The 25,811-nt window shown below is 46.7% G+C and overlaps 1 protein-coding gene across 1 annotated transcript in view; it reads right to left on the minus strand.

Annotated features, from left to right (window-relative positions):
* Positions 1-1,294: 1,294 nt before the first annotated feature.
* LOC149359990 (uncharacterized) overlaps positions 1,295-25,811 on the minus strand; it is a 77,965-nt gene continuing 53,448 nt past the window's right edge. Inside the window, exons 5-10 of the mRNA XM_089567766.1 lie at positions 19,984-20,108; positions 18,083-18,137; positions 15,457-15,497; positions 3,601-3,658; positions 2,391-2,812; positions 1,295-1,433 (exon numbers count right to left, since the gene is read on the minus strand). Of these exons, the coding sequence (XP_089423892.1) occupies positions 1,295-1,433; positions 2,391-2,812; positions 3,601-3,658; positions 15,457-15,497; positions 18,083-18,137; positions 19,984-20,027 (759 nt within the window). The 5' untranslated portion in view covers positions 20,028-20,108. The remainder of the gene's footprint in view (positions 1,434-2,390; positions 2,813-3,600; positions 3,659-15,456; positions 15,498-18,082; positions 18,138-19,983; positions 20,109-25,811) is intronic.

Here is a 25,811-nt window from a genome sequence, read left to right on the forward strand (position 1 = left end):
CCGTTTTTCGCGGCCATTTACGATCGCCCGAATCGGTGGCATTTATGTAGAGCATTCGGGAGGTGCTGGATTCGATCTCGAGTGCCGCTGGTTACCCACCGGTTTCACAGACGGGTGATAAAGCCAAATAATTGTGGTGAGAAAACGCCCCACTTCAAAATTTAAACAAGACTTCTGATATTTAGAATCACTTTCGCTTCTTCACGGTATGATCTTGGTGCCAGTGTTGCGAAGCGACTTTAAGTGAATGCTTTTTTGCGCTCTTTTTTGCTTTGTTGGTCAGGAGGTGGAGGTCACTATATTTAACACCTGATGACGGTCCGAGCGAGGTGTTCCTGAACATGCCGTTGAACTTTCTTTTTTGCCTTTATTTGGCCAAGAGAAATCGACACTAGAGTGCATGCTGCTGTTGCTGAATGTACACTTCAGCCTCATAAACGATATACACTCACGAACACACACTGAGATCACGAAAGGCGCCTTATATAAATGGTAGCTGCATGATGTGGCACAAATAGGCCATGCATGGTAATGAACGATTCAAAGTTTTCTATATATTATGTGAACACAAACAGTTTAGTGCAAAAAACGACCATGTAGGAGGTTTATTCTTGGCGCCACCTGTTTGCTTTGAGTGTGCCTTTTGCATGAATATTTTCGCGGTCTGATTTGTGCAGTTGTTGACACATTTGTTGTAATTATCATGCGAACAATTTGACAGTTACGATATAAAGTCTTGCATCTGTTTGTATCTCATGGTCATAAGGTCTGTCCTTTCTGCTTTGTTTTGCATTTCAGTCCTTCACTAAACTTAATAACTACAGGTTCAAACAGCTGCGTGTGTAATCGTTTTTTGAAATAAAATGGGAAAAAACTGAAAAGACATGATAGCTGGTAATTTGATTTCGTTGAGAAGTGTTTTTTTGTTTTTTAGCGACCATAGCTTTGCCAGACGCAGCCATGTTTTTAGACAGGTGTTGGCAGGACAATAAATGATTCAAAGTACGTTTTTTCCCAATTTTAGCTCATTTTTTTTCGTGATCTAAATTTTCCCTAACCCTGCTAGACAAACCATGCTAATTTATTCTTTATGGTGATCCATCTAACCCCTGTAGTTCTTCCCTCGTGGTGTTCGTTATTGCTACGGCAGCTGAGGGTGAAATTCAGCACAAGTCTATTTCCTGCCAACGTAAATTACAGATAATACTGTACACAAATACGAGAAGATGTATGGTCATGTAAAAACAGCAGCTCCGTGTCATAAAACAGCATCATCTTTGATCACTGAGATTGCTCAGAATATGTATGGCCAAGCAATGTCATTCACGGGCATGTACACTTCGTCCAAAGGGTTCTTCTGGTCCAGTTCAATGATGCCTGAAGATGCCCTCGGGTAAGTGTCCACAGTGTCCAAAACACGCAATGCGAGGACGCTGAACAATATGCTGAGTTGGGCGCCTCAGTTGTGCAGCAGCGCCAAGCAGTGAAGATGTCAGTTAGGTCGGCACTCGCGAGCTGTCTGTACGTCATAGTAAACGTAAGACTAACGCTTAAGACGTCCTGTCTGATTCCTTTTTCTATGTCCACGTTATAAGCGCTAGTCTTACGTTTACTATGACGTACACAACCGACTAGCCCAGATTTCTGCTTTGACTGGCTGTATGTGGAACGTGTGCTCCAGACACAAGTATGCGGAGCTTTGTGTTTCACTTAAAACCTTCCCCATTTAACTGGAACATTGCTCCACTAGTTTCCTTAATTTTCTATATGGAACGTCGGTTCCACTTATACAAGTGAAACATTTTAGTAGAAATTTCCCCTTAAGTTCCAGTTACTAGCTCGAACCAGTTACTAACTGGTTCCACTTACTAACTAGAACTTATGTGGAACCAGATTAAAGTGTATTGTATAATGCCGCCCTTCCCCTATCCTTTCTTACTATCGCTCCCCTCTTTCTTCCCCGTTCCCTGTACTTTCTCTCACGCTAGCCGGAGCTCGGGTACTTCAGCTTTCGATGGCAGATGCCGCGGCTAGAAACGTCTTTTCTTTCCGTTGATATTTTTACTAATAAATAGCCACTAACAACAGCAAGCAACAGGCCGCTGGCGTTCTATCGATTGATTGGCGTTGGCGCTGAGAACATTGTAGACTTCGTTGATTTTGAGCAAAAGAAAGTCGCATAACTGGCCCCCTGTCAGTGGGCACCTCAATCACGCTTGCAGGTATGTTGCGGTGGTGTCCATCTGGAAAAAAAATTGCTTCTGCATGATATTCCGTGGTTAGCAATGCTAAACCGCCAGCAATTTTTTTTTCACTTTGGCCGGACGAACACGAGATGTTGGCCTTTACATTGAATAAATAATTTTTTTTATTATTTTTGGGGATAATACATTGTATTCCTTTTATTCGGAGCATCAGTGTAATAGATGTCCTTGAATCTGATTGTAGTTTTGTTCGTTGGCCGCAATGAAGTGGTAGAAGAAGGCTCTGGTGAATGTGGAGTCGTGATGGGAGCCGCCTCTTTTGATCGAGATGGGGTTTCTGTGGAAGGCGTCTCTGATGGAAGTGTGGGAGTAACGGTACGCCTGTCCTCTGGCGAAGGTGGATAGTCAGGCCCATCCGTTGTCGGAGGTGCAGGAGTCATCGGAAATCTTGGTGGATATTCAGTGTTGACTGGTGGCAGCTCGAAGCCAGAAGGAGGTTTGTCACCGGAATACAGGTAGCATACCATAAAAGGAGGCCCTCTGACCATCATTCTAAGGCACCTGCAGCCTCCCGGAGCGCACACTTGTCCCCAAGTTGCTTCTGTGCACTGAGAGGCAAGAAGGGAACGAAACAAAATAGGGAAACAAACCAATCTAAGTAACAACCCACTTTTTTCTTTTCGAATTCGTTTCATATCGTTCCATATTGTGGCAGTAAAAAGATAATTTAACCTGCATGGCTATTCAAAATGACTGCCACAGCTACTACAACCTTAACTGAGATAACTGAGTAGCGGTGTTCCCGATTGTCGATTTGGCCAAGTGCAGGAAAGCGTCATACCCTGAGAAAAATTTGATGTCTTTTGCGCTAAAGCTATAGTCTCACATTTAGCTCCTCGGGTCTTTAATTCTTCGTCTTCAATCTGATGAGGCCCACGACAAGCACGGCGTGTGGTTGCCGAGGCCTGAAATGACTTTAAGAAATGAGGAAACATAGCTGGCATTAGGCTCCTAAGACAAGTGCATGCCTCCATAATTAGCGCAAGAGAAACAGCTACCCTGGGTTAGCTGAACAGCACATAAGGAGCAGAAACAGGATGTTATGAGAGCAAAAAAATAACTCTTAAGGAAGCCATGTGTCTAGGTGCTAACACTATGACGTGTACAGGACTATTTCTCAGCAAATATTGTTTGCTTTCTCACATTATTTTTTTATCTTTCACTCGAAACCCTGTTTTCTATATCAAATATTGCCTTCTGCGCCATATGGCAGACATTCGCTTAACCCTGTTCTCAGTACGTACCTCATTTCCTCGTTATGCTAGACGTCTTAAAGACCAATTTTTACACAATAAATTCGCGATCAAAAAGATAAAGAAATCAGCGTCGGACTTACAGTGCCGGTGGGACAAGCCTCAACTCTTTGGAAGGGACCCAACCGTGGTCTCCAGTTCCTGAAATAAAGAATACGAGGATTTTTCACCCTCCGTTTGCAAACACGCCAGCGATAGATTTGTATCACTTTCGCGAAATATGATTCAATATTTTGCCTTGCACCCGCCATTTCTGATGTCTTGATAATTTCACATCCCTCCATAGTCTGCAGTTCCATGACCATGTGGCATAATTTTTTTTGTTCTTCAATTTATTTCCACCACCACCTAGCCTAATTTATGTGTTGTCATGAAGACGCATTTTCTCATAAATCTTGCTCTTTGACGCTGGTCCAGCCCTGCCGTATACATATAAATAACTAATATGTGAAGTAATTAAGCAAACAAGGGAAGGGGAATAAGGGGCTCGTTATAAATATGAAAGAAGCCAACAGCCACAGAAACCAAGGGGCACAGGGGATTTCTTTTTTTTAAATAATTTATTTATTTTGTGGTGTTGATCAATTTAGAATATTACTGAACATGTCATCGCTTAAAGCTAATTGATTAGAAAAGCAGAAGAAAAAACAACCACTGCCGCCGGTGGGATCCGAGCCCACGACCTCCGAATTACGCGTCCGGTGCTCTACCTCTGAGCTACGGCGACGGCTGTCAAATCTTCTGCTTTCGGGGGTATTTATGTTTACAAGTAACCTATCCTTGAGAGTGTTCATCAGCGCCACCCACGTTCATAAGCGGCGGACGTAGAACGTCCTGAGTAACCGCAGGTAGTGACGTAGAACGGCATCGAACGGAGAGGGTGGAAGCTGCGTGAGAACCCTCTTATGCTTCCTATGGAGTCAAGGCGGCCAGAACCGAGGCCCTCGCTAAGCAATTAAGCAAACAAGGGAAGGGGAATAAGGGGCACGTTATAAATATGAAAGAAGCCAACAGCCACAGAAACCAAGGGGCACAGGGGATTTCTTTTTTTTAAATAATTTATTTATTTTGTGGTGCTGATCAATTTAGAATATTACTGAACAAGGACGCGTAATTCGGAGGTCGTGGGCTCGGATCCCACCGGCGGCAGTGGTTGTTTTTTCTTCTGCTTTTCTAATCAATTAGCTTTAAGCGATGACATGTTCAGTAATATTCTAAATTGATCAACACCACAAAATAAATAAATTATTTAAAAAAAGAAATCCCCTGTGCCCCTTGGTTTCTGTGGCTGTTGGCTTCTTTCATATTTATAACGAGCCCCTTATTCCCCTTCCGTTGTTTGCTTAATTGCTTAGCGAGGGCCTCGGTTCTGGCAGCCTTGACTCCATAGGAAGCATAAGAGGGTTCTCACGCAGCTTCCACCCTCTCCGTTCGATGCCGTTCTACGTCACTACCTGCGGTTACTCAGGACGTTCTACGTCCGCCGCTTATGAACGTGGGTGGCGCTGATGAACACTCTCAAGGATAGGTTACTTGTAAACATAAATACCCCCGAAAGCAGAAGATTTGACAGCCGTCGCCGTAGCTCAGAGGTAGAGCACCGGACGCGTAATTCGGAGGTCGTGGGCTCGGATCCCACCGGCGGCAGTGGTTGTTTTTTCTTCTGCTTTTCTAATCAATTAGCTTTAAGCGATGACATGTTCAGTAATATTCTAAATTGATCAACACCACAAAATAAATAAATTATTTAAAAAAAAGAAATCCCCTGTGCCCCTTGGTTTCTGTGGCTGTTGGCTTCTTTCACATTTATAACGAGCCCCTTATTCCCCCTCCCTTGTTTGCTTAATTGCTTAGCGAGGGCCTCGGTTCTGGCAGCCTTGACTCCATAGGAAGCATAAGAGGGTTCTCACGCAGCTTCCACCCTCTCCGTTCGATGCCGTTCTACGTCACTACCTGCGGTTACTCAGGACGTTCTACGTCCGCCGCTTATGAACGTGGGTGGCGCTGATGAACACTCTCAAGGTTAGGTTACTTGTAAACATAAATACCCCCGAAAGCAGAAGATTTGACAGCCGTCGCCGTAGCTCAGAGGTAGAGCACCGGACGCGTAATTCGGAGGTCGTGGGCTCGGATCCCACCGGCGGCAGTGGTTGTTTTTTCTTCTGCTTTTCTAATCAATTAGCTTTAAGCGATGGCATGTTCAGTAATATTCTAAATTGATCAACACCACAAAATAAATAAATTATTTAAAAAAAACAAATCCCCTGTGCCCCTTGGTTTCTGTGGCTGTTGGCTTCTTTCATATTTATAACGAGCCCCTTATTCCCCTTCCCTTGTTTGCTTAATTGCTTAGCGAGGGCCTCGGTTCTGGCAGCCTTGACTCCATAGGAAGCATAAGAGGGTTCTCACGCAGCTTCCACCCTCTCCGTTCGATGCCGTTCTACGTCACTACCTGCGGTTACTCAGGACGTTCAACGTCCGCCGCTTATGAACGTGGGTGGCGCTGATGAACACTCTCAAGGTTAGGTTACTTGTAAACATAAATACCCCCGAAAGCAGAAGATTTGACAGCCGTCGCCGTAGCTCAGAGGTAGAGCACCGGACGCGTAATTCGGAGGTCGTGGGCTCGGATCCCACCGGCGGCAGTGGTTGTTTTTTCTTCTGCTTTTCTAATCAATTAGCTTTAAGCGATGACATGTTCAGTAATATTCTAAATTGATCAACACCACAAAATAAATAAATTATTTAAAAAAAAGAAATCCCCTGTGCCCCTTGGTTTCTGTGGCTGTTGGCTTCTTTCATATTTATAACGAGCCCCTTATTCCCCTTCCCTTGTTTGCTTAATTGCTTAGCGAGGGCCTCGGTTCTGTCAGCCTTGACTCCATAGGAAGCATAAGAGGGTTCTCACGCAGCTTCCACACTCTCCGTTCGATGCCGCTCTACGTCACTACCTGCGGTTACTCAGGACGTTCTACGTCCGCCGCTTATGAACGTGGGTGGCGCTGATGAACACTCTCAAGGATAGGTTACTTGTAAACATAAATACCCCCGAAAGCAGAAGATTTGACAGCCGTCGCCGTAGCTCAGAGGTAGAGCACCGGACGCGTAATTCGGAGGTCGTGGGCTCGGATCCCACCGGCGGCAGTGGTTGTTTTTTCTTCTGCTTTTCTAATCAATTAGCTTTAAGCGATGACATGTTCAGTAATATTCTAAATTGATCAACACCACAAAATAAATAAATTATTTAAAAAAAAGAAATCCCCTGTGCCCCTTGGTTTCTGTGGCTGTTGGCTTCTTTCATATTTATAACGAGCCCCTTATTCCCCTTCCCTTGTTTGCTTAATTGCTTAGCGAGGGCCTCGGTTCTGGCAGCCTTGACTCCATAGGAAGCATAAGAGGGTTCTCACGCAGCTTCCACACTCTCCGTTCGATGCCGCTCTACGTCACTACCTGCGGTTACTCAGGACGTTCTACGTCCGCCGCTTATGAACGTGGGTGGCGCTGATGAACACTCTCAAGGATAGGTTACTTGTAAACATAAATACCCCCGAAAGCAGAAGATTTGACAGCCGTCGCCGTAGCTCAGAGGTAGAGCACCGGACGCGTAATTCGGAGGTCGTGGGCTCGTATCCCACCGGCGGCAGTGGTTGTTTTTTCTTCTGCTTTTCTAATCAATTAGCTTTAAGCGATGACATGTTCAGTAATATTCTAAATTGATCAACACCACAAAATAAATAAATTATTTAAAAAAAAGAAATCCCCTGTGCCCCTTGGTTTCTGTGGCTGTTGGCTTCTTTCATATTTATAACGAGCCCCTTATTCCCCTTCCCTTGTTTGCTTAATTGCTTAGCGAGGGCCTCGGTTCTGGCAGCCTTGACTCCATAGGAAGCATAAGAGGGTTCTCACGCAGCTTCCACCCTCTCCGTTCGATGCCGTTCTACGTCACTACCTGCTGTTACTCAGGACGTTCTACGTCCGCCGCTTATGAACGTGGGTGGCGCTGATGAACACTCTCAAGGATAGGTTACTTGTAAACATAAATACCCCCGAAAGCAGAAGATTTGACAGCCGTCGCCGTAGCTCAGAGGTAGAGCACCGGACGCGTAATTCGGAGGTCGTGGGCTCGGATCCCACCGGCGGCAGTGGTTGTTTTTTCTTCTGCTTTTCTAATCAATTAGCTTTAAGCGATGACATGTTCAGTAATATTCTAAATTGATCAACACCACAAAATAAATAAATTATTTAAAAAAAAGAAATCCCCTGTGCCCCTTGGTTTCTGTGGCTGTTGGCTTCTTTCACATTTATAACGAGCCCCTTATTCCCCCTCCCTTGTTTGCTTAATTGCTTAGCGAGGGCCTCGGTTCTGGCAGCCTTGACTCCATAGGAAGCATAAGAGGGTTCTCACGCAGCTTCCACCCTCTCCGTTCGATGCCGTTCTACGTCACTACCTGCGGTTACTCAGGACGTTCTACGTCCGCCGCTTATGAACGTGGGTGGCGCTGATGAACACTCTCAAGGTTAGGTTACTTGTAAACATAAATACCCCCGAAAGCAGAAGATTTGACAGCCGTCGCCGTAGCTCAGAGGTAGAGCACCGGACGCGTAATTCGGAGGTCGTGGGCTCGGATCCCACCGGCGGCAGTGGTTGTTTTTCTTCTGCTTTTCTAATCAATTAGCTTTAAGCGATGGCATGTTCAGTAATATTCTAAATTGATCAACACCACAAAATAAATAAATTATTTAAAAAAAAGAAATTCCCTGTGCCCCTTGGTTTCTGTGGCTGTTGGCTTCTTTCATATTTATAACGAGCCCCTTATTCCCCTTCCCTTGTTTGCTTAATTGCTTAGCGAGGGCCTCGGTTCTGGCAGCCTTGACTCCATAGGAAGCATAAGAGGGTTCTCACGCAGCTTCCACCCTCTCCGTTCGATGCCGTTCTACGTCACTACCTGCGGTTACTCAGGACGTTCAACGTCCGCCGCTTATGAACGTGGGTGGCGCTGATGAACACTCTCAAGGTTAGGTTACTTGTAAACATAAATACCCCCGAAAGCAGAAGATTTGACAGCCGTCGCCGTAGCTCAGAGGTAGAGCACCGGACGCGTAATTCGGAGGTCGTGGGCTCGGATCCCACCGGCGGCAGTGGTTGTTTTTTCTTCTGCTTTTCTAATCAATTAGCTTTAAGCGATGACATGTTCAGTAATATTCTAAATTGATCAACACCACAAAATAAATAAATTATTTAAAAAAAAGAAATCCCCTGTGCCCCTTGGTTTCTGTGGCTGTTGGCTTCTTTCATATTTATAACGAGCCCCTTATTCCCCTTCCCTTGTTTGCTTAATTGCTTAGCGAGGGCCTCGGTTCTGGCAGCCTTGACTCCATAGGAAGCATAAGAGGGTTCTCACGCAGCTTCCACACTCTCCGTTCGATGCCGCTCTACGTCACTACCTGCGGTTACTCAGGACGTTCTACGTCCGCCGCTTATGAACGTGGGTGGCGCTGATGAACACTCTCAAGGTTAGGTTACTTGTAAACATAAATACCCCCGAAAGCAGAAGATTTGACAGCCGTCGCCGTAGCTCAGAGGTAGAGCACCGGACGCGTAATTCGGAGGTCGTGGGCTCGTATCCCACCGGCGGCAGTGGTTGTTTTTTCTTCTGCTTTTCTAATCAATTAGCTTTAAGCGATGACATGTTCAGTAATATTCTAAATTGATCAACACCACAAAATAAATAAATTATTTAAAAAAAGAAATCCCCTGTGCCCCTTGGTTTCTGTGGCTGTTGGCTTCTTTCATATTTATAACGAGCCCCTTATTCCCCTTCCCTTGTTTGCTTAATTGCTTAGCGAGGGCCTCGGTTCTGGCAGCCTTGACTCCATAGGAAGCATAAGAGGGTTCTCACGCAGCTTCCACCCTCTCCGTTCGATGCCGTTCTACGTCACTACCTGCGGTTACTCAGGACGTTCTACGTCCGCCGCTTATGAACGTGGGTGGCGCTGATGAACACTCTCAAGGATAGGTTACTTGTAAACATAAATACCCCCGAAAGCAGATTTGACAGCCGTCGCCGTAGCTCAGAGGTAGAGCACCGGACGCGTAATTCGGAGGTCGTGGGCTCGGATCCCACCGGCGGCAGTGGTTGTTTTTTCTTCTGCTTTTCTAATCAATTAGCTTTAAGCGATGACATGTTCAGTAATATTCTAAATTGATCAACACCACAAAATAAATAAATTATTTAAAAAAAGAAATCCCCTGTGCCCCTTGGTTTCTGTGGCTGTTGGCTTCTTTCATATTTATAACGAGCCCCTTATTCCCCTTCCCTTGTTTGCTTAATTGCTTAGCGAGGGCCTCGGTTCTGGCAGCCTTGACTCCATAGGAAGCATAAGAGGGTTCTCACGCAGCTTCCACACTCTCCGTTCGATGCCGCTCTACGTCACTACCTGCGGTTACTCAGGACGTTCTACGTCCGCCGCTTATGAACGTGGGTGGCGCTGATGAACACTCTCAAGGATAGGTTACTTGTAAACATAAATACCCCCGAAAGCAGAAGATTTGACAGCCGTCGCCGTAGCTCAGAGGTAGAGCACCGGACGCGTAATTCGGAGGTCGTGGGCTCGTATCCCACCGGCGGCAGTGGTTGTTTTTTCTTCTGCTTTTCTAATCAATTAGCTTTAAGCGATGACATGTTCAGTAATATTCTAAATTGATCAACACCACAAAATAAATAAATTATTTAAAAAAAAGAAATCCCCTGTGCCCCTTGGTTTCTGTGGCTGTTGGCTTCTTTCATATTTATAACGTGCCCCTTATTCCCCTTCCCTTGTTTGCTTAATTGCTTAGCGAGGGCCTCGGTTCTGGCAGCCTTTACTCCATAGGAAGCATAGGAGGGTTCTCACGCAGCTTCCACCCTCTCCGTTCGATGCCGTTCTACGTCACTACCTGCGGTTACTCAGGACGTTCTACGTCCGCCGCTTATGAACGTGGGTGGCGCTGATGAACACTCTCAAGGTTAGGTTACTTGTAAACATAAATACCCCCGAAAGCAGAAGATTTGACAGCCGTCGCCGTAGCTCAGAGGTAGAGCACCGGACGCGTAATTCGGAGGTTGTGGGCTCGGATCCCACCGGCGGCAGTGGTTGTTTTTTCTTCTGCTTTTCTAATCAATTAGCTTTAAGCGATGACATGTTCAGTAATATTCTAAATTGATCAACACCACAAAATAAATAAATTATTTAAAAAAAAGAAATCCCCTGTGCCCCTTGGTTTCTGTGGCTGTTGGCTTCTTTCATATTTATAACGAGCCCCTTATTCCCCTTCCCTTGTTTGCTTAATTGCTTAGCGAGGGCCTCGGTTCTGGCAGCCTTGACTCCATAGGAAGCATAAGAGGGTTCTCACGCAGCTTCCACCCTCTCCGTTCGATGCCGTTCTACGTCACTACCTGCGGTTACTCAGGACGTTCTACGTCCGCCGCTTATGAACGTGGGTGGCGCTGATGAACACTCTCAAGGTTAGGTTACTTGTAAACATAAATACCCCCGAAAGCAGAAGATTTGACAGCCGTCGCCGTAGCTCAGAGGTAGAGCACCGGACGCGTAATTCGGAGGTCGTGGGCTCGGATCCCACCGGCGGCAGTGGTTGTTTTTTCTTCTGCTTTTCTAATCAATTAGCTTTAAGCGATGACATGTTCAGTAATATTCTAAATTGATCAACACCACAAAATAAATAAATTATTTAAAAAATTACGAGGAACTTTAGCGGCTAAAGTGCTGAAAGGCGAAAGCCTGATTGCTGCATTCTGCTACGCGATTGTTCACTTCACATTTTGTTGGTGCATTAATGAACTGCCAATTAATGACGCTTAAGCTTCGCCTTTAGGAGTGGAACGCGACAGCGTGTTGTAGCGCTGCCACTGAGTCCATTGAACGCCACCACCCGTTCGGCGCGACGCCTTGCCCTTTGAACGCAACGCCAATTCTCTGTCGTCTCGGTGACACCTGAGCCGCACTGTACAGGAAGGAAGAAAGTGGAGTGAAAGAAGAAAGAGGGGCCGTAGTGAAGAAAATGAAAATTGTATTTGAGGAAAGGAAATTACGCATTAACTGTCTCGCATATCTCAGTAGACACTAGTCGAAAATTGTATTTGACGAAAGAAAGTTGCGCAGTAACTGTCTCACATATTTCGGTTTACACCCGTCAAAATTCGCGCGTGGTGACATCACGACAATTTGGACCAATCTGAAACGCGGACAAATACGCCTTGCTCGTCAGTAAATTGGTTTTTGAGGAAAGGAAATGTATCTGTCTCGCATATCTCGGTGCACACCTGAACCTCGCCGTAACGGGAAGGAAGGAAGATGGGAGTGAACGAAGACACCGTATTCACTAGACGCACCTTTGTTCATTCCAAACCATCGAGCTGGCATGGCCGAGTGGTAGAGTGCTCGACTCGCACTCCGGAGACCGGGGTTCGATTCCCAAGCTCGGCCAATTTCTTACTCGGTTTTATTTATTTATCTAGTCTGACTAGAAAGGTTATTTGGACTAATTGGTGAAGTAAGCAATTAACTAAACTCAAACTTACTTGGAGCATCACTATACGATCCCTTTAATTGGTTGCATGGTTAGTAGCCAAAGTACAATTGGCCCCGTTTGAAATTCGCGCACTGTGACGTTACGACCGTTTCGACCAACTGAAAAGCGTGACATTTCTTGTCGACAGCTCCTGCTTACAACGATGAGGCATTAAAGGCTTCCGCCTTAAAGAAATCCCCTGTGCCCCTTGGTTTCTGTGGCTGTTGGCTTCTTTCATATTTATAACGAGCCCCTTATTCCCCTTCCCTTGTTTGCTTAATTGCTTAGCGAGGGCCTCGGTTCTGGCAGCCTTGACTCCATAGGAAGCATAAGAGGGTTCTCACGCAGCTTCCACACTCTCCGTTCGATGCCGCTCTACGTCACTACCTGCGGTTACTCAGGACGTTCTACGTCTGCCGCTTATGAACGTGGGTGGCGCTGATGAACACTCTCAAGGTTAGGTTACTTGTAAACATAAATACCCCCGAAAGCAGAAGATTTGACAGCCGTCGCCGTAGCTCAGAGGTAGAGCACCGGACGCGTAATTCGGAGGTCGTGGGCTCGTATCCCACCGGCGGCAGTGGTTGTTTTTTCTTCTGCTTTTTTAATCAATTAGCTTTAAGCGATAACATGTTCAGTAATATTCTAAATTGATCAACACCACAAAATAAATAAATTATTTAAAAAAAGAAATCCCCTGTGTCCCTTGGTTTCTGTGGCTGTTGGCTTCTTTCATATTTATAACGAGCCCCTTATTCCCCTTCCCTTGTTCGCTTAATTGCTTAGCGAGGGCCTCGGTTCTGGCAGCCTTGACTCCATAGGAAGCATAAGAGGGTTCTCACGCAGCTTCCACCCTCTCCGTTCGATGCCGTTCTACGTCACTACCTGCGGTTACTCAGGACGTTCTACGTCCGCCGCTTATGAACGTGGGTGGCGCTGATGAACACTCTCAAGGATAGGTTACTTGTAAACATAAATACCCCCGAAAGCAGAAGATTTGACAGCCGTCGCCGTAGCTCAGAGGTAGAGCACCGGACGCGTAATTCGGAGGTCGTGGGCTCGGATCCCACCGGCGGCAGTGGTTGTTTTGTTTTTTCTTCTGCTTTTCTAATCAATTAGCTTTAAGCGATGACATGTTCAGTAATATTCTAAATTGATCAACACCACAAAATAAATAAATTATTTAAAAAAAAGAAATCCCCTGTGCCCCTTGGTTTCTGTGGCTGTTGGCTTCTTTCATATTTATAACGAGCCCCTTATTCCCCTTCCCTTGTTTGCTTAATTGCTTAGCGAGGGCCTCGGTTCTGGCAGCCTTTACTCCATAGGAAGCATAGGAGGGTTCTCACGCAGCTTCCACCCTCTCCGTTCGATGCCGTTCTACGTCACTACCTGCGGTTACTCAGGACGTTCTACGTCCGCCGCTTATGAACGTGGGTGGCGCTGATGAACACTCTCAAGGTTAGGTTACTTGTAAACATAAATACCCCCGAAAGCAGAAGATTTGACAGCCGTCGCCGTAGCTCAGAGGTAGAGCACCGGACGCGTAATTCGGAGGTCGTGGGCTCGGATCCCACCGGCGGCAGTGGTTGTTTTTTCTTCTGCTTTTCTAATCAATTAGCTTTAAGCGATGACATGTTCAGTAATATTCTAAATTGATCAACACCACAAAATAAATAAATTATTTAAAAAAAGAAATCCCCTGTGCCCCTTGGTTTCTGTGGCTGTTGGCTTCTTTTATAATATGTGAAGTGTTTGTTAGGTTACGGAGCAGGCCAAGCTGAATTTACTGGGCGAATAACTGCCGCCACGCATTGATGTCAATGCACGCATTCACGCATACACATTACTATCAATGCAGGAGAGGCAGCTGGGCAAATGACTCCTAATTATGAATGAGTGGATAACATGAATACGCGCCCAGGCATTTTCTGCCGCAGACTTCTCTTTCTTATAGGCCCCGTAAAAAAATGAAGCGTTCACAACCTCCAGGACGCGTGATTTTTTAACGGGGGGAAGCGAATCCAGCACAAAACAGTTTGTGTTTAGCGCTGCACCTCGCAGGTGGCCATGACGTAAAGCGAGAACAAAAATTAGCAGCAGGCTTAGCATGGCTAAGCGCGGAATATCAAGCAGTAATACTGGTTACGCTGGGCGCTTAAGTTCTTTACCTGCTAAAGTCATTCGAACCAAAAGCCTTTACCGAAAACACCTTTGGACTAAAGGCTTTTACCACAAAGGCCTTTGGCCTTTATGATCTTTACCCCTAAGGCATTTCTCACGAAGGCCTTCACACTAAAGGTCTTTCCCCAGGTGTACCCTTTACCCGTGTAAAAGTCTGGGTGAAGGGTGCACAATCAGTTGGGCCGCCTGCCATGAAGCAGGCTTCAGGGACGCGCGTACGTATGCCCGAAGTCGGAAAATGCGCCATGTAGCGCTACCGCACAAACATAAAAGCGCAGTGAATTTATCAGGCATCGTTTAGTACAGCCATTTACGATTTAAGACTGCAAACACAATCACGCTGAGGCAGAGTAGTAATAGCAAAGTCGCAACAATTACTAGCGAGTCTCGAAGCAGTCCATGGTGCTCTGTCTCAAAGGACGGGCGAAGTGCGGACTCTGACCCTCGGCCATTTCCTAGAGAGCAAGCCTGTGCACATCTGCCAGTTCTTCTGTGTGTTGCTAAGTGCGTGGCTGTCAAAGGCGCTGACGATCAGTGCAACTGATGCGGCAGAGTACGCATTATCCCTAGGCACGTCGTGCCAGAGATGGAATTTCGCGACTCTGCGCTGCGCTGCAGCGTGGATAGCGGTGCTGATCGATCAGGCGAGGCGCCGCCGCTGAAAGGTGCCGAGCTCTAGCTTAACAGATGGAGAGCAAAAGAGAGAAGGGAGCGACATCGAGAAAGCGGTCTGCCACCGCCGCTCCTGCTGCTGCTGCTGCTGGCAGAGGCACACATCGTGTACACGCGCTCTCTAAGCGCCGCGTATTCTTCGTGGCACCCGCACACACCCTGGGGAAGTGTGCGGGAAGGGGTGGGTGGTGAGGAGAGCGTCCTTGTCTTCCCCTCCGCCTTCCTGCCCTCTTATTGTTACCATCTTCACTTGTCCACCTCTCTTCTCTACTCCTTTTCCAACTATCACTCTGTCCATCCCCCTCCCCCCCCCCCCATCCTACTTCCTACTTCACTACCCTGCTCTCCACATTCCACTCTGGCCGACTTCTCAAAATCACTGTGGATATAGCACTTCTCACGGGCTCACGGGCTCACGGGCTGTTTATTAATCAACTGGAGGTGCAAAGTGAGAGGCCAAGCCTGCGCTTTTAAACAGCGATAAAAGTGCGATTTATTAATATTGTAAGAAACTCACCTGCCCGGAGGTGTTACGCCAGGCTTGAGCTTGAGTTCCAACTGGAATGGTGAATTACACCACAGTAAATGAAAAACTGAGTCCTTGTGGAGCGAGCATTACGAAGTATTACGCTAGACCAGCGACTAAACGTACATAGGAATTCAAAATACATGAGAACCTTGTTTATTTCGGAGCTGTCTGCACATACTGTGGGCTTTTATGTAGCAGACACGCGTTGCTAACTTGAAAGGTATTTGCAGTGGCGTTTATGCAAATTCATCATGGGACTCCGTGTCGATCTCTTCCCTGTGTCGCCATGCAGCTGTCGTGACACGGTGAAGATAACGACACAAAACAATGAAGCGCTTTCTTGTTCCCTGTTGTTACCTTCATCGTTTGCTGGAGCGCTCCATTTCGACGTGCATCCCAGCTCAAAGCGAAGCTCGGTCTTTAATATGTGCAGTAAATAAAGCTCTACTAACTCTAGCAATATATCAAGAGAGGTAGTTCGTTCCCACTAAAGAAATAAATTTCTTTTACATCTGTATACAACTTGACAACACATAACGGCAATCATGCACCAAGGAAAGCCGCCAAGAAAATAGCACATGTTCATAGCTCATTCTTCGAATATCAGTTCTGACTGGAAGCTAATAAGTTGTTGCTCTTCATAACATTTCCATCTTCACTTTTGTAATGTCTCTCCACTTGTCATGGTACGTAGTGAGGCTGTAAGAGCAGGCCGGCATGAACGGAGGTACGAATCTGGCTGCAAGATTATATTGTTCGGCTTATCATCGTTAACTTCAAAACAAAGAGACGCCGACCAGTAAAATGAAAAAATTGTATGGACGTTTCGGCGCCCAGAACGGGGGCCTTGTTCACAATGGAATCACACCAAGAGGGTTCGTCTTTTAAAAGCTATAGTAATCGCCGTAAGGATCGCGCGTAAATCGGGTTAAGATTGCCCTCGTTACGATTAAGCGTGTGAGCCGTCGTCTGTATCACCAGGGACTCGAGATGAAGCCGTGATGTTGTCAGTTTCTCTTTTTCGATGCTTCTTGCCTTGTCCCAATCTATTTTGTGATTTGCCGTCACCGCGTGCTCTGCCAAGGCGTTATTGCGGGTATCTTCTTTCTGCACATCACGAGCATGTTGCTGTAAGCGCTTCTTGTAACTTCCGGTTTCGGCGATGTAAACACGATTGCAATCTGCACAAGGGATGGCGTAGACAACTCCTGGGAACTTCTCTTTTGGCAATTGATCTTTGACGTTCATGAGTTGTTGTCGCATTTTCTTGGCAGGAACATGGGCAACTTGCACGTCATGACAACTGATGAACGTCAAAGATCAGTTGCCAAAAGAGAAGTTCCCAGGAGTTGTCTGCGCCATCCCTTGTGCAGATTGCAACGGTGTTTACATCGCCGAAACCGGAAGTTACAAGAAGCGCTTACAGCAACATGCCCGTGATGTGCAGAAAGAAGATACCCGCAATAACGCCTTGGCAGAGCACGCGGTGACGGCAAATCACAAAATAGATTGGGACAAGGCAAGAATCATCGAAAAAGAGAAACTGACAACATCACGGCTTCATCTCGAGTCCCTGGTGATACAGACGACGGCTCACACGCTTAATCGTAACGAGGGCAATCTTAACCCGATTTACGCGCGATCCTTACGGCGATTACTATAGCTTTTAAAAGACGAACCCTCTTGGTGTGATTCCATTGTGAACAAGGCCCCCGTTCTGGGCGCCGAAACGTCAATACAATTTTTTCATTTTACTGGTCGGCGTCTCTTTGTTTTGAAATGTATCCCCCCGGCCAGACGGGATTCCGTCACACTCTCGACTTTATCCTCGTTAATGAAAGTGCCAAAAAGGCATCTCCAGTGAGCAGGAGTGCGATGCATTCTGACAGCGCGGGCACGAGTCCATGGCTTGGCTACAATTATTAGACAGTTTCAATGCTTCCAGCCAATTTTACTTTTAGGTCCACTTTGTATATAGCAGCTCACTCAGGTCTCCTCAGAGCGTCTGGCGCCATACAAATACATCAAAATATTTTCCTTAACAAAAACATCGGTGTGGAATGGGTGGATATCGAAATTCCTTTTCAGTTGAATCCTCTGTTTTTTATTGTTTTCTTGATATTTCTTGTTTAAATCTTGGCAAAGGACAGGGCTTGCCAGCCGCTGATCTACTCCTTACGCACACTGTAGATCGCTATATTGCTGAAGATGGGTGCAACAAGCTTTATCCGATATAAAATTACAACAGAACAAGTGCACTTGAATAGATTGGCGCTTTACTTTACAGTTTGTCAGTGCGATTACTGCTTACAGAAATGAAGTATTTTCTACATAGCATTCAAGTTTATTCTGTGGTTTATCCAGGCGCATTAAAGCAAAAAAAAATAAAGACTGAAAATCATCATCGGCATAAAAATTTCTGATCGCTATGAAACCTTATTCAGGAGCCTTTTGACCCTTTGGATGATATCCTTTTATCCCCTGTTGTCACTAAGCGCACTGAACTGTTAACTAAATGTTTGTTGTTTATTGCGATTAATGCACATTACGGCGGGTAATGTTGAGGCTTTCTGCATAAGCGAGATTCGCCACATTAAACACCGTGCAAATTTACCTTGTGACAAGCGTGCACAGCGTGGAAATGTCCATTTCCAGGAAGTAGATCACCGCTGAAAAAAACAAAACGCACTGCTAAATATTATTCCAACACAGAATGGCATTTGAAGCCCAGATTAAGTGCAGATATCTGAGTGTGCCGTGCTTACAATCGTGCAGTCGCCCTAAAAGCTGAGCATACTGCTCTAGCTGTGCGCAGCAAACACTAAAAAGCATTTGACGAACCGATTACGGCAATGTAGCACAAACCTCAGCGACAGTTGTAGGCGTCGCAGGCGTCTAGCTTGTACAGCAGCAAAAACTTTTATCGCCGGCTTTCCCTCAGCTCCTTTCCCATCTCAGAAAGAAAACACAATGTGGCCGGTTCATCCCCGATCATTGACGTCTGACACTTGGTATCCTACGATTTGGGCAGCGACCAATCACCATTTTTCAGAACCAGAGCTGTAGTTCGCATTTCCCACCCCTCACCCCTTGTACCACACCTGCTCAACAACGCCTAGAACACGGAGAAGGCCCGAGCTCGATCGTCTCTCCAAGGCGCCTACGTCGTTAGTGTGAGGTGGAAGTCATGGTAACGGGGAATGAGAAGGATCAGGCCTCTGCAAGCCCCCACATGTCACTCTTTGAAAGGAGGGTGTCACAGACCATCGCATGCGCCTACTTCCTCTCGCTGCTGCGCGTGATGTGATGCGGACATCGTTGCGATCGACACCTAGCGGTTGCAGCCACTGACAGCTGCTGCTTTTAAAGAGAAATTAGGCAGCAACTCAAGGTTTTCGGCCAATGTGCTCAAATCCACCTACCCACTCTTGCGGTCAGCTTTCTGTGGCATTGGCGCCAAAGATGGAGGACCGAGGCTGCAGTGTTACTCTGTATCAAAATGCAGTCCTGATGATGAAAGCAATGTGTATGCAAAAAATTCAATCTCTTTGCATGCTCAACCAAAGAGACCCCAGAAGCCACCCTTCGTAATTATGATTAGGCGGCTCTGTGGAAAGCGGCGGTCATGACATGTGTAGGCGGCCGCAGACCCACTTCGGTCGTGTGTCGCCGGAGGAAACGAATAAAAAAAAGTTGTGAACAAGTCAGCGCAAAAAACAGACGTTCACGAGCGCTTATGTGTGTCTCTCTTCTGTCCCTCGTCGGTTTTTTGCACTGTCTTCTTCACAACATGCATCACCAACTAGCCCGGCAGCTTGCATTCCTGAAGAAAAAAAGAAAGAATGCTCATTTGCATGCCTGACTGCTTGGTAGAGTAGTGCATGGCAGAGGTCCGTCTTCTTCCTTTTTTTCCGCCTAAGCCTGGCTGCTGTGCCACAGGAAGTTGTCCGCGAGTGTAGTAGTACCTACTATTTGTCCCGACATGCACTCGGGCGTTTGTTTCTAGAATCTATACACGCGGACAACTTTCTGTGCCACTGCAGCCAAGGCTTGTAAGCGAGAATGGCAACAGGATAAGCCTCTTCCCATATGGAGCTGCACCAAGTGGTCGAGACTATTAGCGAGGGTAGCTTTCTTTCTTTTTTTTTTTTCCTTCCAGCGACCGATGACCGAAGCTTCCTCCTCATACGCTACGCGTCGACCGCCACTTTTTCTTGGCTCGCTGGGTTGTGATCGGGTTGTGATCGGGTGGAGCGCAGCCGAGGGACAGAATATTTAGCAGAATTTTTTTTTAATTTGTCACTGTCGTCTTCTGGGCTATATTCTGCCGCGGAGTGGCAGCTTCAAAAGCAATATCTTTGCGGTTAGGTGGAAGATGTGTTGCATCTTGGGAGCAATTCATGCATATCAGTTACATTCGATTAAGTTGACCGTCTTCTGCTATATTCACGTACTCTTTATTTGACCTCAAAGACATATTGTCAAAGAAAATTGTTTATGAGAGAGAATACTCACATTGATAAAATAAACGAAACAGCCACGACAATATCAGACTTCATGGGTCAGGAAGAGTCCCCAAAAGAGATGCTCTCAAAGACAACAGCTACTCCGGTTGCAAGTTGCTTAATGTCAGGACAACTCTGAAAAAAAAAAAGTACAGGTGCTGTTAGGACTCTTATTCGCATTTCGCTTACATATATTACGAGAACAGTTAATACAAATCGTTTCAGGAAAAATTTGAAGTCATTCTAAATAAAATTTACTGGCTATCGATATATACTGAGGCGACGGAAAATGCGTCAGTTTGTGAGCTTCGATTTGGTAACCGTTTGCGTTCATGAATGAATTTCATTCACACATATGACACTTTAAGTGGTTCGTGTTCCTGCTGTTGTGGTTCAAATCTTCCGCCGTTCCTTGTGACTTGCTTCATGTTCATCAGATGGCGCTTCCTTGCGCTTTTAATTTATTTTGAAGGGGGGCGTAGGTTTTTGGATCCCAGTGCCCGCGTATACTCGAGTGTTTGGAAGAAGTCCCACAAAAGCGGCCACGCGTTCAAACTTGGACACGTGCTCTTGCGTTCGAACCTACTTGCGCACAATTGAAAGTTAATGAAGACGACGATATCCAAAACGCAGAGCTAGAGGCTGCCATTTTAGCATGCGTGCTGAAAGGCTGTGGCGATAGCTAAATGGTCTAAAAAAGCAGCAGTCCAAACTGGTCTGTGAAAGCCGCCGCTGAAACGGAGCCCGCTCGAGGCCATTAGGATGGTAAAGCTTTTTTCCTGCTTTGTCGCAGGCTGGTCACCGGCGGAGTGACAACGCGCCAACTCTGGCGCGGCACAACTCATTCATCAGGCGAGATTTTGCTACACGAACGCCCAGGGCAAGTCAGGTGCTCAGTGTTGCCGTGTACTTTCTCCCTCTGCCCCCTTCCGCTCGCCTACGCGGCTTTGTGCACACTTGCCACCTTTCGATATCCTCCTCGAAGGAGGATGGATGGATGGATGGATGGATGGATGGATGGATGGATGGATGGATGGATGGATGGATGGATGGATGGATGGATGGATGGATGGATGGATGGATGGATGGATGGATGGACGGACGGACGGACGGACGGACGGACGGACGGACGGACGGACGGACGGACGGATGGACGGATGGACGGATGGATGGATGGATGGATGGATGGATGGATGGATGGATGGATGGATGGATGGATGGATGGATGGATGGATGGATGGATGGATGGATGGATGGATGGATGGATGGATGGATGGATGGATGGATGGATGGATGGATGGATGGATGGATGGATGGATGGATGGATGGATGGATGGATGGATGGATGGATGGATGGATGGATGGATGGATGGATGGATGGATGGATGGATGGATGGACGGATGGATGGATGGATGGATGGATGGATAGGAGCGCCCCCTTTGAAACGGGGTGGTGGCAATTGCCGACACGCCCCCTGTCGACACTGCAACGAAACGAAATGCTTTGGGCGACCAACGGTGCAGAAGACGCACGCCACGTAGCAGACGACAACCGCGACGTACGTCAACGTGCGTGCGCGCGCTTGGGGAACCAGGGGGTGAAAGCGTCCGGCACCATGGGCCACGAAACTGACGGAGCGCCAGCGCCAATACAGCTAATTCGAAATTCAGGCGCCACCTATCAGATGTCCCGCCAAACTTTCTCCGATACAGCAAAATTAGCGCCCGGGTCGCCGCAATGATGCCTAACGTCTTTCAATGAACAGCTTGCCAGAATAATGTTTCCAGGAGGAAAAAAAAAACAAGCACAATATATCTGGCACTCAAAAATATAATTACCGAGAGCTTTTAACTTTCCTGTCTAAGCTTTCAGAAGAGTTTGTATACAAACGCTCTGATTACATTATAAACAGAGCAAACGGCACGCAAATTTCAATCCAAAGTGCAAACAGAAATGAAGGCGTCTTATGTGAGCTACATCAACGCATAATTAAAAGGAGGCTGAAATTGTTAATAATCTTCGGAAACAGTGAACACACAGTCGTGATTTTTCTGTGCGATTATAGAAGAAGAAAAAAATGAGAAGCTGATTACAGTAAACCCGTTTGGTTTCATGGTGTTGTTTAACTAAGACTTTAAAAACAATGCGTGCACAATGATTCCCTTACGGTTTAACAAATGGAATTTGCGTTCAGAGTAATGCCGTGGACGTAAGTTTTTAGGGACCAAAATGAAATGGACAGCTCACCTGGCTTTGCCATGTTGAGTGCACTTTCGCTGGGGCTAGGCAGGAAAGCTTGAGTCAGCCGCTGCTTTAGTACTCAGGTTTATATCTACTCAGGGCAAGACCACTGCACATGACATTTGATTGTTCGGCTCTCATGTTTTATGAACACATACCGCTAGGAATAAAGACCCCGGATTCAAGCAAAGCCGCGCAGACTCGTGCATAACGTTGATAACGTCACGTGCACCCCTCGTGGTTCCCGCTTTGAACGACCGCTGAGAGCTCTTTACAGCACACACATACTCTTGCTTACGTATAGGAGCATGAAACTGCCAACAAAAGATGTGCGTTCCCTGTAAGCGTGCCAATCAATCTACCCGCGGTATGCAGTCACTACTCTTTCGCCGAATAGAAGAACATCTGCGAGGCCTAGTAAAGAGCGGATGGACGTGTTGACTCACATGAAATTCCATGACCCGGAGAACGATGTTCGAGGTTCTCGTCATGGCGTTTCCTCGTGTCTGGTTCAGGCTGAGACTAGGGGTGTATCTTCTTTCGTCACGCATGTGAACAACTGTGTACATTTCTTTTGCGGGGTAGAATGCCGACCCCACTGTCACAATGCACGCAGTTGGGCTGAAATCGCAAAGTACCGGTGCTATAACGCTGGCAGCGGTCCACAACTACTGATGAGAGGAGTCGTTAAAGAAATTGGTAGTGGTTTAAACTAGTTAAACCGAGTAGACGTGCAAAAAGAAAGTGTTCCTTTTTCATTTGTAGGGGACGCTTAAGCTCCGCCTTTAGGATTCGAAGGAATATCTTTAGTGAGTTTAATGCCCGTAAATGCACAACTGGTCATTCTCTAAGTAACATTATAGACCGCGGTGAGTCCTCATACCACTACCAGAGCAGTGGCGCAGCGCTTAAGCGATGCGCCACTGCATTGGCAGGTGGCTGTTTCTGTCGCAAGCCGACGGTAGGGGTTGCCCGACACATGCTGAGAGCAACCTCTCGCGCAGCTGGCGTGATGTCCGGATAGTAACTCGGGTTGAGGCAACGGCACAAGATCGACAGAACATACACACGTACGATGACATTATTCTTGAGCGGTGTTGGTGAGCGCATGGCTGCTTTCGCTTCGTGTTAAACTGTAACGCACTTTCGCGCTGTGCATTGCACATCGTCTTCTTCTTGAACTAATACCGCTATCGGACAGACGTCGACAGACGTGCCGACGACCCAACAAAGCTAAACAATGAGCCTACAGAGCCTGAAGCACCGACAGAGCTGCACTCAAATCTCTCGTCAGAGAGTATAGTAACCGTCCTTATAATTTTTTACTCTTTGGCTATATTTTCTACTGCGTGCCTCATTCCGTGCACCCATAATCAATGCATACAATTGCGCCCTTACTTTGTGAATGCCCTCGGTTTGAGCGTGAGCGTATCCTCCTGGCTGGAAAGCTCCGCCGCTTAGACCCTCGTCCCTTTACAGAAGCCAAGCTTCTGGCTCCTTGCCCTAAACCTTCATCGCAAAAAACAGCGTTGAAGGCGCTTTTGAAGTTCTTGAGTTATTCAGGACAGAGTTCAAGGTTGTGAACTTTCAGTGCGTTCACTGTGTACCGTTTTAGGCATGACCTACGGACACGCGAAAAAGTGATCGCCCTTTTACTCTCTCCCTCTCTATCTCTCCCTCAGTTCCACTTCCCACGTGTAGGGTAGCACATACTGGGTGTCACCTAGTTGAGCTCCCTGCCTTTCCGTTCACCTTTCTTGTTCTCTATTTTCGGTGGCCAACTTCAGTTGTATCTGAATATAAATGATCAGCAAATTCTTGTTTTTAATATCTTTCCAATGTTTCCGATATTTCTGGAGAGAAATTTGCTTTCTTCCACGCTTTTTTTTTCCAGCATTCAAAATTTCCTGAAATTTGGCATCGCCTTCCACAGAAGATAAAAACAGCACTGAATGGGTCTAACTTATGTCTTTTTGATCAATAGCCACCACCAGTTTGCAAGCGAAGGAAGCAGCTATAGCACCAGCCTTTAATACCTCCACCCCCTCCACCCCCCGCCCCCCGACTAACACTGTATACGTCATCCCAACCTCGCAAGCTGCATATGTACATGACTCTCTTATGCCGGATGACACATCTACGCAATTAAATAAAGAAAATCTACTGCAAACATCTCGTATCCCCGCACACGTGGCCATAATCCCGCGATCCTACACCACAACCTCACCCAAAGTCCAACTAGTGTGGACCCCTGGTCATAATTCTTCACTTCTTGGGAACCAACGGGCATGTGTTGCCGCTAGCGCTAGCGGTAAACGGGCACCAGGAACCTTCATCCACCGCAGTCAGCCACCGGAGCCAGTACCTAACTAGTACGCAAGACTGCTCCAGCTTCAACGCCTTGGCAGGCACAGATATACACTACCCCACGAAAGACTCCCGCGAGACGAGGCCGTTGTCTGACCACAGTTACGAACCAACAAAAACTCATTTGAGCTTCGTACGCAAACTACGCAAACAGATCATTGTAGAGAAGAAAACATGCAAATAAAGTTATGTCGCTTTACTCCTTTAATGAAGAAAGCCAATAAAGAGCATAGCGGTCCCGTACAACGTCAGAAAGAAAGCCATAGGGGTAAAGGCGAAACTGTCGGAAAATCAATGCCATGCATGGCCAAACACTATTCTCCTGTCCCAGTGCAGTGGTACTTGTCTTTCGTGCGTGTACTGTTGGCATAAGCTACTATATATATGTCGAATCCAGATTTGTGCTGGACGAGCACAGTTCCGAGGTCAATACCACTTGCGTCCGTGACTACTTCGGACGGTGGTGTCGGGTGGAATTGGCGCATGATAGGAGGTGCCCTCAGGTGGCAGGGGGTGCAAGGTGTTGTAAGCGTCGTCCCATGCTGACGACCAAATCGAAAAATCCCTATTTCTTTTCAGGAACTCAGTCAGAGGCGCAACAGTGGAAGCAAAATTGCGAATGAAACGCTGAAAATATAAGCAAGAGCATAAGAAGTTGCACAGCTGCTTAGCGGAGGTAGATTTTTGCAAGGCAGTTACGGCATGAACTTTGGCGAGGCCAGGATGCACATCCGGTTTCGAAACAACGTGACCTAAAATTATCAACTCGCAAGGAGCAAATCTAACTTTCTTAATTTCAGCTAGAAGCAAGCGTTTTGTTAGACATTTGAAGACTTGCTTCAGACGAGTCAGATCAGTCTCAAAATTTGGCGAAAAGATTACTACGTCTTCCCGGTCGCAGAGGCAGTTCTTCAACAGCAGGCCAAACTAAATGGTATCTATTATGTACTTGAAACCAGCAATGGCATTGTAGAAGCTGGGAGGCTGGTCGGTTAGGTCATGCAGGCCATCAGGGATCTTTTTTTTCTTTCGAAAAGTGTGCCGTAATGCATAGAACAGTTAGAAGGAGTGAATATCAGTTTCGCTGGCTGCAAAGGCTGGCGCGATTGTCCTTGGCCCACATTTTGCAATTCCACCTCAAGTCCTCCTTCCAGAGGAGGCTAGTCATGTCCACAAGAGTCGCACATCATACAGGTCCGGTGAAGAGTGAGCGCACTTCTGAGTCGCAG

This window comes from Amblyomma mixtum, chromosome 2 (genome assembly GCF_055824585.1).
Source record: "Amblyomma mixtum isolate Tamu chromosome 2, ASM5582458v1, whole genome shotgun sequence".
NCBI classification, from domain to species: Eukaryota; Metazoa; Arthropoda; class Arachnida; order Ixodida; family Ixodidae; genus Amblyomma; species Amblyomma mixtum.